Source organism: Miniopterus natalensis, chromosome 4 (assembly GCF_054644295.1).
Source record: "Miniopterus natalensis isolate mMinNat1 chromosome 4, mMinNat1.hap1, whole genome shotgun sequence".
Lineage (NCBI taxonomy): Eukaryota > Metazoa > Chordata > Mammalia > Chiroptera > Miniopteridae > Miniopterus > Miniopterus natalensis.
Window position 1 is genome coordinate 42,166,515 of NC_142084.1, and position 14,079 is coordinate 42,180,593.

General features: G+C 36.0%; 1 protein-coding gene across 1 annotated transcript in view; it reads right to left on the minus strand.

The window, feature by feature from the left end:
* The window catches only part of LOC148093263 (IQ domain-containing protein M-like), a 137,187-nt gene that overhangs the window by 58,122 nt on the left and 64,986 nt on the right, over window positions 1–14,079 (minus strand). The window contains exon 5 of the mRNA XM_087816136.1: window positions 4,116–4,277. Within this exon, the coding sequence (XP_087672262.1) occupies window positions 4,116–4,277 (162 nt within the window). The remainder of the gene's footprint in view (window positions 1–4,115; window positions 4,278–14,079) is intronic.

A 14,079-nucleotide genomic window follows, 5' to 3' on the forward strand; every position in this document is an offset into this window, starting at 1 on the left:
GACTGTCAAGGACGGCTGCTCAATTGCCAGTCTTTTAAAAACAGCTTATTGTTTGGCTTATGTGCATCAGGTCTTGCCTGAAGGCAGTGGAATAAAGTGAATGGCATAAAAAGACACCTTGTACTTTTATAATGGGTAACAAAACAGTGATTAGGCCAGGAAATCAAGTTCTAGTATTAATTACATAACTTAAATAACCATATGTTGTAAAGGTAAGTAAAACTGACTATATCAAGGGCTGGAAATGATATATGAAAAAGTGCTAGACAAGTAGAGGTCTATGTTCATTACTCAGGATCCGAACAAATTAGAAACCTGGCATTAATACAATAATATGGTTTCAGTTAAAAATCGACCATTAGTTTGAGAAAGTAATTTAATCATTCATTTGTATTCCCTAGATCATTTCATTGAAAGATAATGGCTGACCTACACCTTTCAAGGTATTTCCATCAGAATTCCAGGAGTTCCTTAATATAATCTATAGCTTCCAGGTTGAAAATCCATCAAAGTCATAAAAACTTGATGAAAGCGAGAAAAAGTTTCAGTGTATTTGGGACAAGCCAGAAAACCAGGGGAGTGCAAGGAAAGACAGCTCATAAGGAAAGATAACCAAAGACATGTAAAAAGACTAGCTTTCCAAATAGCCCTTCCAAAAATAAGTTTGACAAGAGCTATGTTCCTGGAAAAAAATTTGAAGTTTTTATACTGTTGATGTTTAAGATTATAAAATTATGATTCAGAAGAAAAACTTTGTGCCTATTAACCAATTTGAAATTATGACTTATGCAGCATTCCAGTTATATTCAAGCCACTCTGCTAGGAATTATGGAATATAAAAGTATGGATATACAGAATATTTTTAAAATATGCCTGATCCTAAAACTACACAATTTGTTAGCAACCCATGCCATTCATTTATAGAGCATGAGTAACTCTATTAACTACTCCTCAGTTCTTGCAGATGATACATCTCTAAATCTACAGAGTGAAATCAATAAACAGGAGTGCCTACATTGTGGAGTATTAATGTTAGAACACATAATAAATTCCCAGAGCTATCTTCCCTAAAATGTTTATCGTCAAGGAGTTACTGAGTTTCAGAAAGCACTTTCTGTAATAGACTGATCTTTTTCAAGGCAAATGCTGCAAACTCTCTTGTCAATCAATTTAATAACAACTGTAATTCAAAAGAGCAAGGCCTTGGTCACTTGGGAAAAAGGAAAAAGATAAGCTTGAAACCTCAGAAGATGGGGCCCTCAAGTTAGAACACATGCCACTTGCATATATTCTTTATATTTATTTCATTTGAACCCAGTGTTCACAAATGGGCTCTAAACAGTGAACACAATGTTTTTTAGAATGATATGGGTCATGTTCTGGTAATTTTCAGGTGGAAAATTGCAAAGAGAAAATAAATTGCAACCAGAGTATTGACTCATTTTACAGAACTTAAGGATTTCAACATTCTTTTTCACAATTTTCTTGCTTTATTTCCCTCCTCTTCTTCCTCTAGGCTATCAGAACTGAACACTTAAATACACTTTTATATTCATCAGCCCAACAAGAGTGCATTAGATTTGTGATCCTGTAGATACATTCTAAAATATTAGTTTTAAAACTTAAAAAGAAATCATCTTGCAAAAATATTATCAAATACAGATTTCACTACCTTGATTTTTTTAATTTATGTTTTCAACTTTACTTTTATAGCTCTATTATATTAAAATATAAATGAAGGCCTGTACATATTTAAAATAGAGAATTCAATGAATTTTGACATATGTGAACATCCATGAAACCATCACATCTCACTGCTTCTCCCCACCCTCATTCCCAGATAACCCCAGATATGCTTCTGTCATACGGTTTAGTTTATTTGCATTTTCTAGACTTTTATGTAAATGGGATCATACACTTGCACTCCTTTTGTTTCAATTGGGCATCTTTCACTCAGCATAATTCTTTTGAGATTCAGCCATGTTGTGTGTGTATCAATACTGTCAATAGTTTGTTCTTTCATGTTGCTGAGTAGTATTCTATGTGGTTATATTACAATTTGTTTATCCTTTCACCTGTAGATGAGCATTTGAGTTGTTTCTAGTTTGGGTCTTTTACCAAAAATATATCTATGAATGCTCATGTGCAGGTCTTTGTATGGACACACACTTTCTTTTCTCTTGGGCAAATATTTAGGGGTGCTATGGCTGGGTGATATAACAGGTGTACGTTTAACTTAAGAAAGTGTCAAACTATTTTGAAAAGTATGTTTTACGATTTGCAATGGCAAATATTAGTATTCCAGTTGCTACACATCCCTGCCAACACTTGGTGTCTTTTGAATATCAGCCATTACTGTAGGTGTGTAGCGGTATCCCATCGTGGTTCAATTTACCTTCCCCTAATGACTAATAACAGGGCATATCCCATTGTGGGAAATTTACCTTTCCCTAATGACTAATAACAAGGCATATTTTTTGGACATTTGTTTGACATTAATATATATTCTTCTCTCTTTTCATTTTGTGTTTATTTTTTAAATTTTATTTATAGTAATATTCACTCTTTTTGGCATATAGTTTGTTTTGACTAAGTTTCAGAGTCATGTAATGCTACCATGGTCAGGATACAGAACAGTCCTGCTAACCTAAGAACTCTCTCAAGCTGCCTCTTTATAGTCAAACCCTCCCACTAGCCTTAAGTCCTGGTAATCACAGGGCTGATCAATGTCCTTAGTTTTTTTTCTTTGTGTTTTTTTAATCCTCACTCAAGAATATGCTTACTGAATTTTTAGAGAGAGAGGAAATGAGAGAGAGAGAGTCATCAATGTGAGAAACATTGATCAGTTGCCTCCCGTATGCACCCTGACCAGGGATTGAATCCACAACCTAGATATTTTTCCCTGACCCGAAATCAAACCCTCCACCTTTTGATGCATGAAACGATGCTCCAACCAACTGAGCCACCCAGCCAGGGCCTAATAATTTGTTTTGTTTTGTTGACACTATTACAGATGTCCTCCATTCCCTCCCTCCCCCCTTTACCCACCTCCACCTAGCCTTACAGTTTTGCTTTTTCCAAAGTGTCACTTAAATGGAATCAATTTGCAGCTTTTGAGCTAGGCTTCTTTCACTTGACATGATGCATTAAAAATTCATCCATGTTCTGTCCAGCCAGTGTGGGTCAGTGGTTGAGCATCGGCCTATGATCCAGAAGATCTCGGTTCGATTCCTGGTCAGGGCACATGCCCGGGTTGGGGGTTGATCCCCAGTCGGGGGCATGTAGGAGGCAGCCGATCAACGACTCTCTCATCATTGATGTTTCTCTCTCTCTCTCCCTCTCCCTTCCTCTCTCTGAAATCAATAAAGATATATTTAAAATAAATAAATAAAATAAAATTCATCCATGTTGTCATGTATATCAATGGTTCATTCCTTTTTATTGCTGAGAAGTATTTCATGGTATAGATGGAACAAGTTTTGATTGTCCATTCACTAGTTGAAGAATATTTGTTTCCAGCCTTTTGGCAATTATGATTGAAGGGCTCAACACTTGATAAAAATTTGAACAGCAACTCCACCAAAGAAGATATACAAATGACAAATACATGAAAAGACGCTTAATATCAACTAGAGAAATGCAAATTAAAATCACAATGGAACACCAATACATAGCTCTTATAATGACCAAAATTACAAAGACTGATTCATCCAAGTATTTATCAAGGTGTGGAGCTAATGCAGCTCTCATATCTTTGCTGATGAGGAATATGAAATTCTGTAACCACTTTGGAAAACAGTTTAGTCGGGAAAAGCAAAGGTATTTCTATACACTGTCCTGTATATGACTGTTAAGAGCAGTTCTTCACATAGAATCACTTTAAAAAAACACACACCACCCAAATGTCCATCATCAGATGAACAGACAAACACAGTGGAGTTCCACTATTCCAGGAGAGGCACCAAAAGTATAAAACAGCCACTTTTTAAAACGCAGGCATAGCAATAGGGCCAGCATAGCAACTCATATTATCTAGGTGACGAAACGGAGGTGTATAAAGTAACGAACCATTTCTTCCTCGCTGTAAAAGGAAACAGTGAGGTCCAGCATCTTACCTATGTACCTGTAGCCTTCTTCCCCATTTACGATGGGCCTCAGCCAAGTTGACCGAAGTGGCCTATTATTCTGCACGTGTGCACCTTGGGGGGGATAGAGGGTAAATAACATTTCGACTGCGTTGGCCTTCTTGACGAGCGCAGAATACTTTTCACGGCTGTCTGTAAAAAAAAAAAACAACCAAAAATATTAATTCTTTTAATTTTAGACATTCCTACAAAATGTCTAATGTGTTTCTTTTAAGGGATGCAAGTTAAAAACTGTTTAGTAATTTGAATGCTAATGATTATGTTGACAACTGGGTTTTCTTTAGCCAAAGATACTTCACCAAAAATCTTACTCTTCAGATAATTCCTTACTTCCAAAAATTAAGGAATAAGGGCTTTACTAACGGCATCTTCAAACACTACCGGTGAAAGCACTGCTGTTAGTAGCTATAGGAAAAAAATATTCCAATGAACAGCGTTTACATTCTATGTACTATTAGCATAACCATATATGTTTTGAAACTGCCACTAAACAATGAAGTCAGATTAACCAGGCAAAAAAATGTTCAGTAAATGTAGAGCTCCATAACCTGAAATTGCTGAAAGAATTCATATTCCTAGGCTATGATCAAGTAATACATATATAAGTATTTATATAGCATTTACTATACCCTAGGGATTTTTCCAAGTACTTAAAAATGTTAAAACATTTCATTTTTAAAGCACATCTATAAGGTAGCTCTTATTATTATTTACATTGCACTTGAAGAATTTGAGGCCCATAGAAATTAAACAACTTGCCTAAGTCTTTCAGTGTGTGAATGATGCAGTTAGGGTTTGGATTATCTAAAGAAGCTCTTATTTGCAAACAAAAGCTTGTCAACCAAACATGACCTGCATTAACAAGTAGATGAGAAAATGAGAATTAAAAAATAATTTGAATTGTAGACTGAAAAAAATCTTTGTTTATAGCCCTCGGGCCTCTGGTTTATAATTTTAGTTTGTGGTTGATAAGCCAGTGTCCTAAAATTCAATAAGGCAACATGACTTACAAACCTAGAAACATTTCAAGGAAAGGAGATGCTCATGTGAATCTTCATGAATAATTGTTGCTCCCTCCGTTTCTTTTTATTTTTCTTTATTTTATTAAATATCATATTTTGTGGCACATAAGTAAAGGCAGTAAAACATAAAGATTGAATTATAAAGAAAGTCGATTTGTTGATGGGCAGTGTGACAGGTTTTAACCTATTGCCTCACTCCAAATCCACTGTCCTGCTTGTGAGACTAGCACATTTATCCCTTGCCATACGGCACAAGTCAAGCATCTTCCCTGGAGGATCATGCAGGGAAGTAGAGAATGAAGGGGCTCTCGCTGGTTCTGGGGGCTCTCCCGGCTGGCTCCTGCAGTGCATAGTGCACCTAGGGCTCCCTGCACACACACACTCTGGGACCTTCCTAGTGAGTTCTGTGGTGCAACCCTTTCCCAGGAATGGGTTCCCAGTGGGCTCCACATTGTGACACCTCTCTCTGGGCAGGTTCCCCAGAACCCCAGAAAGTGGCTTCCCTGTGCGTTCTACTAGCATGCAATGTCAGTGAACTTCTCTGCCTTTCACTGGATCACAGCTATGCCCTAAGAACATCCAGATCCCAGAGGGAGAGGTGGGGGTAGGGGGCCCTCTTTAAAATTTGTTTTTTCCTTAAGTGCTCTACCTCTAACCTAGGGGTAAAGGCTACTCTCTGTGTCTGCTCTTCTCAATTCTTAGGGTTCTTTATGTCCTTCATAGCCAATCGTAGTTACTCCAATCCCCATCACAATTAATAATTCCTAATATTACATTTTACCTACTTAAATTATTGTACAGTTTCTATTTCCTAATTTGACCCTGACTATTACAGAAAGATCCATGCTCTAAATCTTGAACCACCATTAGCATCCTATGAAATATTGGACAAATCAATCTCCAGGTGATAATATTGACCTCATAATGTTATTGTTAGAATTAAGTGATATGAGATACCTAAAACATAACAGCATGTCCATAAGTAGTAGAAAAGTGTGTTACTAGTTTTCATCCAGTATTATTTCAACAATAAAAACAAACTGTGAGAGTTAGGAAATAAAACAGGTTTATGTTCATTAGTTTTAATACAGCACTGTATTTTCTATAACGGCAAATGTTTCCATTTCAGGCCTACACTAAAATGCCTACAGTAAAATATAAGTGGTTGTGAATATAGAATAGTCACTTTCTCTTACTGGCTAATCCTGATTGAAAACTAAGTAGAAAACACATGAAGTTGGTGGAATGTTGAACTTCCTAGGATAACATGATATAGTGATAACTCCAGTATCACACACTGAAGGCTCCTGGGTCAGAGTTTTGCTAATGCCACCACGTGCCATCAGGTTATACAAACAGAGTCCAGGAACTTATATGGTATTTGAATGAGTGTACTTTCTCCATAAGATCAAAGTTGATTACAAATATGCATTTTTCATTTTAGAAAACATAGCTTATAAAACATGTTCTCTTTATTCTATTACATGTCATCCCAAGATAAAAACAGGAATTTGATTTTTGTTGCTGATATTGATCATCTTTGTTATTTATGGAGCACCCTCTTTCTAATACACTGTTAAGTCAATATGGCCACATTGGATTTAGATGTAATAATTCTGTCCTCAGAATTCAAAAAATTAAGAGCTCTTCTTTATCCCTTCTTTCCCAAGCCACATATGGAGTAAAAATCTGAAGATCTTAGATGTATGTCTCTAAGTGGTTCTGTGGCAAAAACCCACACAAAATTTCCAGAACTCTCTACTGCTCCCTGGTCACCAAGTGGCTAATTATCTTCATGGAGAGGCAGAGGCCTTGGAGCTGCACTGCTTGGGTGTGAATCTGGATCTGCCAGTTTTAAGCTGTGTGACCTGAAACAAGCTAGCTAACCTCTCTTCAGCCCAGTATCATAAATACATGCACACATGCTCACACACAGCCCCCCCCCACAAACACACAACCCACCCCCAGACACACACAAAGAAGTCTCTCCACAATACAGTGTTAAGTCTTGAGGACTACATGGGTCAATATAAGTGAAGGCTTTGGAAGAACACCTAGTGTCTGGTCAGCATTACTTAAGTTAGTTATTACTATCATTACGATGCCCTTCATCTAACAGATGCTGGTACAGCCTTTATTCTATGTAGATGATAATAGCAGCTTCCTGTCTCCTGCCCCCTCTTGCTTGTGCTCTGGGCGGGGGGGGGGGGGGGGGAGTGGGCAGTTGTGCTGAAGTCATTGCCCTTTCTGATCACTCCTGCACTATTTTGGATGCTCTAAGGATCAGTGTCTCCTGTTGGATATTCATCAACACCCTGGGGAATTCTACCACTTTCAAAAGATTTTTGGTTAATCAGTCACTTCTGGGCTACTAATTGGTATTATGGTGGTCTTCCTTGTTATTATTATTAGAAATAAAAATAAGGAGCACATTTTCTTTCATCTAAGACATCACAGATGTTGATGGCCCCGTCAGTTTACAGAGCACTAAGAAATATAAAGGACCGGCAACTGAACTAGGGCATGCCATTAATAGGATGTAGCTCAATTTCAGAGACATTAAAACATGAAAATATACATCATAGGGTTAACAAAATAGGACAAAGTATCAGGGTTATGGCTCTCTTTACTTTTTCTCTGTTATACTTACTGAAGTTTGTGATTGCATTATTTCTATTTTTATATAATTAAGGTCTGTCTCCCTCACAAAACTCTTGGCTCCAAGCAGGCCAGACCATGGCCGTCTGCTAATCACTTTGTCCCCTAGCACCTAGCCCTGCACCTGATACTCAGAAAGAGCCAATAGGAGGCTTTTTAATAAACAAATAAACATAATTGTAATTGGTGGTATTATTGGGAGCTTAGTATACAGCAGGCCGTGAGCTAAGCACATTATATGCATTAGCTAATTTAATCCTAAAATCATATGTGTTTAACTTGCTGTTCTATGAGTTCAGTATTATCATACTCATATTATAGCTCAGGATACTGAGGCAAAGAGAAATTACAGAGGATTTTCAGCTGCTAATGCCAGGATCATATCTCAACTCTTTCTAACTTCAAGGCCTGTTCTAACCAGGCGGCCACACTGCTTTAACAGACGTTTCCTGGTACCATGGGGCTGTTAGCAGCCTCATGGGCATGCTAGTCACCATGCAGGCTATCCCTGGGGAGTTGTTTTCCAGTGTTTCTAAGTCCTTCAGCTGTCCCTGAATAACCTGCTGGTTGGCACTGTGGTTTCTCTCACAAAAGCAGCAGCTCAAACCTCTTTCCAGGCAGTTTTCTGATGTTGGTCTTCTCCACAAGAACTTACTTGTCAGAAGCCATTGGAGAGCCATCAGGTCAAAACTACTACTCAACTGATTATAACCTCTCAGTTTGCTAAGGATGTGAGTTAGTATGAAATCCCAGAGACTGACCTCCGTAGGCTCCTCGAGGTCTCCTCTTCTTCTCAGGTAAATGAGGCTGGTCATGCTTAATATACAGAGAACCTAAGATATCCTTCCCTTCCTCTCCCAAGCAGGGAGCTGTACTGTTGGGTGGCCTTATTGCTTTCCTCCTGCTCAGCCTGAATTTGAATATTTAGGGTAGTGGTTCTCCTACTTATACTTCAAAAATCAGAGTGATTAAAAAAAATTATAAATGGAGTTTTACTAATTGAGTTTATTTGTGTTTGGCAAGTGTTCAAGTTCCACAATTATTTTAACATTATTTCATAGTTTTAAAAGCATTGTGTGTCTTCAATAGAAAATTTTGGAAATACAAAAATAGTGCAAGAAATCATTATTACTTTTAATATTTGCCAATCCTAGATGCTAGAATTTTATTCTCTTATGTTCCCAAAACACCAAATAAAACATAGTAGTTAATAGGACACTTGGTAGCAGGTCACCCTAAGACATGTAAAATATTTTCTATTAAAAATAATAGACCAGTACCTACTTTTAAAAACATAAAAGATTATTAATAACTAGGAAATAAAAAGTTGTCAACTTTTGCTTCTAAGATGATAAAAAGATCATCTATTATTACAATTGTTCCTTTCTAAAATTATTTTTAAAGGATACTTTAACACTAAAAATGCATGAGCAACACAGTCTCAGATGGAAGAACAGTGCTTTACATTGAATGGTGAGAACCTTGAGCTTACAGGACTTTTGAAAGTGTCCATTTCTTCCTAAGGGGCCTTCCCTCCACACAAACCACAGCACAGACACAATACTTCCAAAGGGCATGTGCGTAAATTAGTGAGCTCAGGACCAGTCCCAAGTGTATCAGAAAGAGTTAGGTGCCTAACAAAGCTTTACTAGTGACCCTGGGTTATTGAACCAGAATGGCAGAACTTGTTATCAAAGTAAATTATTAACAAGTATTTAAAAGTATGGGCAGAAATATCCCAGTCCTTTACCTTAGCCCAATAACTTATTGCATTATTATGTAACTAAATTTGTCACTAAGGTAAAAATATACTTTATAGTCTTCATACAAACACAAAGTTTACAGACTAAAGACAATGGCGACAGATAGTGGAGGTTTCCTTCCATTGTAAATATTATGCATTCATTAAAATACTCATTTCTCTCTCATGGGCCAAAGACCAGTCACATGAGGATTTCAGTATGTGGTTATCAAATGGGAGTTTGAACTAGTGGTCAAATAATCTATAGCCTACTGTAAATAACCAATTTCTAAATATGGTACTGTTAATATTTTTCCCTGTTTAGTTAGAGCATTTTATGCTGTATCATTTTCTTTGATTTGAAATAAGTGAATGTCATATGTTTTTGTCATGCCATTTTTATCAGAGCTCTTTCTATTTATTAGTAAGTTCCAAAGGATACCAATTTAGCAGTATGAAAAATTATGTATGTCTTGAACAAAGGAAAGTGAATCTAGAGCATCCGCATATCTACATTAATGAAATTTTCTTTTTTAAAAATCATTAAAGAAGGAGGGAAACATCGAGATTCAAAACCAAAGGGCAAAATGATTAAGAAGGCAGTTAAACAATATGCCATGGATGTTATAACCAGTAAAAATAAATGCAGAGGCCACTGATCCCTTATATTACAATTAAATACTGACATAATTTAAAGAAGAGCAAAAATGTTCATTAACATTTGACTGAGAGTAAAAGTTACATAATGAGGACATGAATTAACTTAAACATTTGTTAAAGTATAGCAAACATTCCTACTTTTAAATCCTCTCAAGTCATGAAAACATTGTTAATTTTGCCAGAATGTTCCTCACTATACACTTCAAAGGTTAAGTGTGTGAAAAAGGGTAAGTGTGTGAAAATGGTGTCCTTTATGCCTTATAAACAAATCCAGATTCTATCATAAAATAGAAAATTAGGGGATTGCAGTCATTTGTTTAATAATCTAAGCATACTTTTTTCAAAAGGTTCACTTCTTTAGTGGAATAAACATGGAACGTTAATGAAGAAATATGCTAATGTTTAATTTTATTTCCATGTTGATTTTTACTTTTGCTTTTCAGCTTATTAACAAGTAAATATATTTTCAAGTGTTTTATAATGAAAGCTAAAGTGTTTTTTTTTTTCTGTCTTCATGTAATTTAGATAAAAGCTGATCATATTACTATACATAAATCATATAGCTACATAAAATGCTAAAATAATTTTGGTTAATAATTCAAGTACAGTTATAAGGATTCCTTATGAGGAGCATTTTCTGTCTTTTGAAAGCCTATGCGTATTTGTGTGTGAGTGTGTCTGTGTACTGGAAGTAATGCAAACATTGTCTCATAAATGATTAGAGTATTATGATTAATAACAAGCACTCTCTTTTTAAAAATATGCCCTTCATTTTTCTCTGAAGGTCTGAGTCTCAGGATGGCCAGATTAAATCCATTAACATGATTTTACTCTGACAGATTCAAGATAAATGGTCCTCTCACCTTAGTTTAAATGCTATCACTTTGAGAGAAATACAATAGCACAGAAAATTCATAAAACTTAAGAGCACAGTGGCAGTTTTTATTGGGCTCACCATACATAATTCACAAGATAATTCTTTTCACTTTGTTTGAAAGAGTATTTTAATAAAAACTTTACCTCCTAGGTTGGATTATTAAATTAAATTTGAATTACCCAATCCTCTTGGTTTCTTTTGCTACAGATTGCCGTTCTTTTGGCCATTTTCCTATATGTACACATATCCTTAGGGGTCGGGGGAAATCAAATCAAAATTTAGGCTATTCATTAGTAACATAAATTTTATAAAGTATATTGGGGAAAAAGTTGTACTTACTAGTTCATTATTGTAAGTACTATTATCTCATGCTATCCCAATCCCTTAGCAAAATAATAATAATTAATAATAATAATAGGCAGTTGACTATAACAGGTTTAGCTACATACCTTCACTCAACAATTCTTTCAGCCTGCCATGCAAAAACATTATTATGAAAAATTCCCAAAGATTTACTTTTCCTTTTCTGTGCTTAGTGCTCTCTCTAGATTCAGGAGGGGAAAATAATGCTATGCTATTTCATACAGTAAAAAGTTAACTCTAAATAAGCGAGAATCTTTCCTTATAGGTTTTCCAAGTGAATACTAAATAAGTGTTTTTAAAATTATTTTTATGTATTCATTTTTTTAAGCAATAAAGGCTGTCTTTTAGAACTAAACCATTCTCTAGTTTTTTGGAGTTCATTTGGCAGGCTAATGTAGTTTTCTCAATAACAGTAAAAAGGTCTATAATTTTAGGCCTGTAATTGACTATAGAAAAGCTAAGGTTATCTAAATTCTTTCTAAAACAAGGTTGAGTACAAGCTAACCAATAGGCGAAAGGATTCACCTATTTAACAAATGTCCAATTTCATGGCTTGATGAATTTATAGATATCAACAGGTAATAATAGCTCTGGTTAAAGATGGTATAGTAAAAGCAAGTTTTTTCTCTTCTCCTCTCCAGTGATATCTCCCCTCAAATCACATCTTAATCTGTGAACAAAATAAATATGTTTACATCTTAGCGTAACACAGAAATACAAATTCCAATAATCTTAAAGAATATTTGACAGAAACAATAAAATTCAGACCTGAATGAAAAAGAATGCCTAGAACTAATTCAAACTTCCTCAGATCTCAGACAAGACACCGATATGTCTAAAAGGAAGAATCACAGTTCTGAAAGACCTATCCAGGGATATTTTGGGGGAATAACAAGACCCATGTGTGCAACAGAGTATAGGAGAAACAAAAAATGTCACTGAGAACCCTAGTCATACTCCACCTCAGAATGACAGTTAAGATGAAGACAAGCAAGGAAAAATTAATGTCTGTCCCATATGCAAAATACATTCACCCCATCCTAATGTCCCCAAAAGTCTCTACCACTTACAGTGTCAAGTCGAAATCCAAAAATTTCATCAGCTCAAAAGTCCCCAAATCTAATCATTTAAATTGTCTGAATTTGGTATGAGTGAAGCTCGGGGTATAATCCATCTTGGTTACAATTCCTCTCTGTGGACCTCTGAAACTTAGGAACCGGTTGTCTGCTCTCCAAATTCAACAATGGAACAAGCATAAGATAAAAGTTAGAACAGTTCCATTCAAAATAGAAAACAGAAGAAATAAAAAGGCATGGTTTTGAAATTCTAACTGGATAAGTTCCATTATATTCCAAGGGTTGGAAATAATCCTCTGTGGTTTTTAGCTCTGCCTTCTGAATCATCTTTCTTTCTTTTTTGTTTTGTTTCTAACTTCAAGAAGGACAACATGGATTTGTAGCTGAGAAATTTAACAAGTCTGTTTCCTGGCCATACACTTATGTCTAGTAATATTCTTTCTCTTCATAGTGGCTCTGTCCTCTGTGGGCCCAAGCTGGAAGTGTTCTTCTGATACAAACATCTCAAAAATCTTGTGGTTCTCCCATGTATGTTCCATTAGACAAGAGGCTTCTCCACACACCTATCCTGGAAAACCCCATCCCCATTCTTGACTTCTGCAAGGATGACTGGGAGGTGCTACTGGTCACACATTTTTTTCTCTCCATTAAAAACCTTTGTGTGACTGAATTCTTTGTTTGTTTGTTTGTCTGTTTGTCTGTCTGTCTGAGGTGATTAGCAAAAGGTTGTCCAGCCACACTCTCAGCCTTATCCTACTGTATATTTTCCTTAAGGTTGAACCTCAAGTTTCGTATCTTTCACAATCTGAATGAGTTGAAAATTTTCCAAAACATCTAGTCCTGAATGAGTTGAGAATTTTCCAAAACATCTGGTTCCTTTTTGCTTAACAGTTCTATCAGCTTATCCTCCTGCATTTTACTATAGGCAGCAGAAGTAACTAGGCTTCACATTCAAATTTTTGCTTGGAAATCTCTTCAGCTAAATGTCCAAGGTCATAGAATACAACTTGTACTTTCTACATAACTATAGGACGCAATTCCACTAAGCTTTTGCTCACTATATAACAAGGATCTCCTTTCCCCAAGTTTCTAATAACATGTCCTTCATTTTCTTCTGAGCCCTCATTAGCACTACCTTTAACTCCCATATTTCTACCAACAGTCTCTTTGTGATTTAGATATCCTCTAAGGTGATTTAAATTTTCTCTACCATGCTCCTCACTTCCTTCTGAGACCTTATTAGCAGAATCATAAATGTCCATATTTCTACTAACAGTCTGTTCGAGACAATCCAGGCTTTTCTTTCTTTCTTTTTTAATCGGGGCCTTCAGTGCTCTTTTAACCTTCACCTACCACCCAGTTCCACATATTTAGATAATCTTTACCAGTCAGTGTTCGAGTAGAGAGGCAGAATCAATAGGAGATATATATTAAGGGCTTTGTTGCCACAAATTGGCTTATACAATTGTGGGAACTACTTAGGCAAATCCAAAATCCATAGAGCAGGTCATCGGGAAGGGCAGGCTGGAATTATATC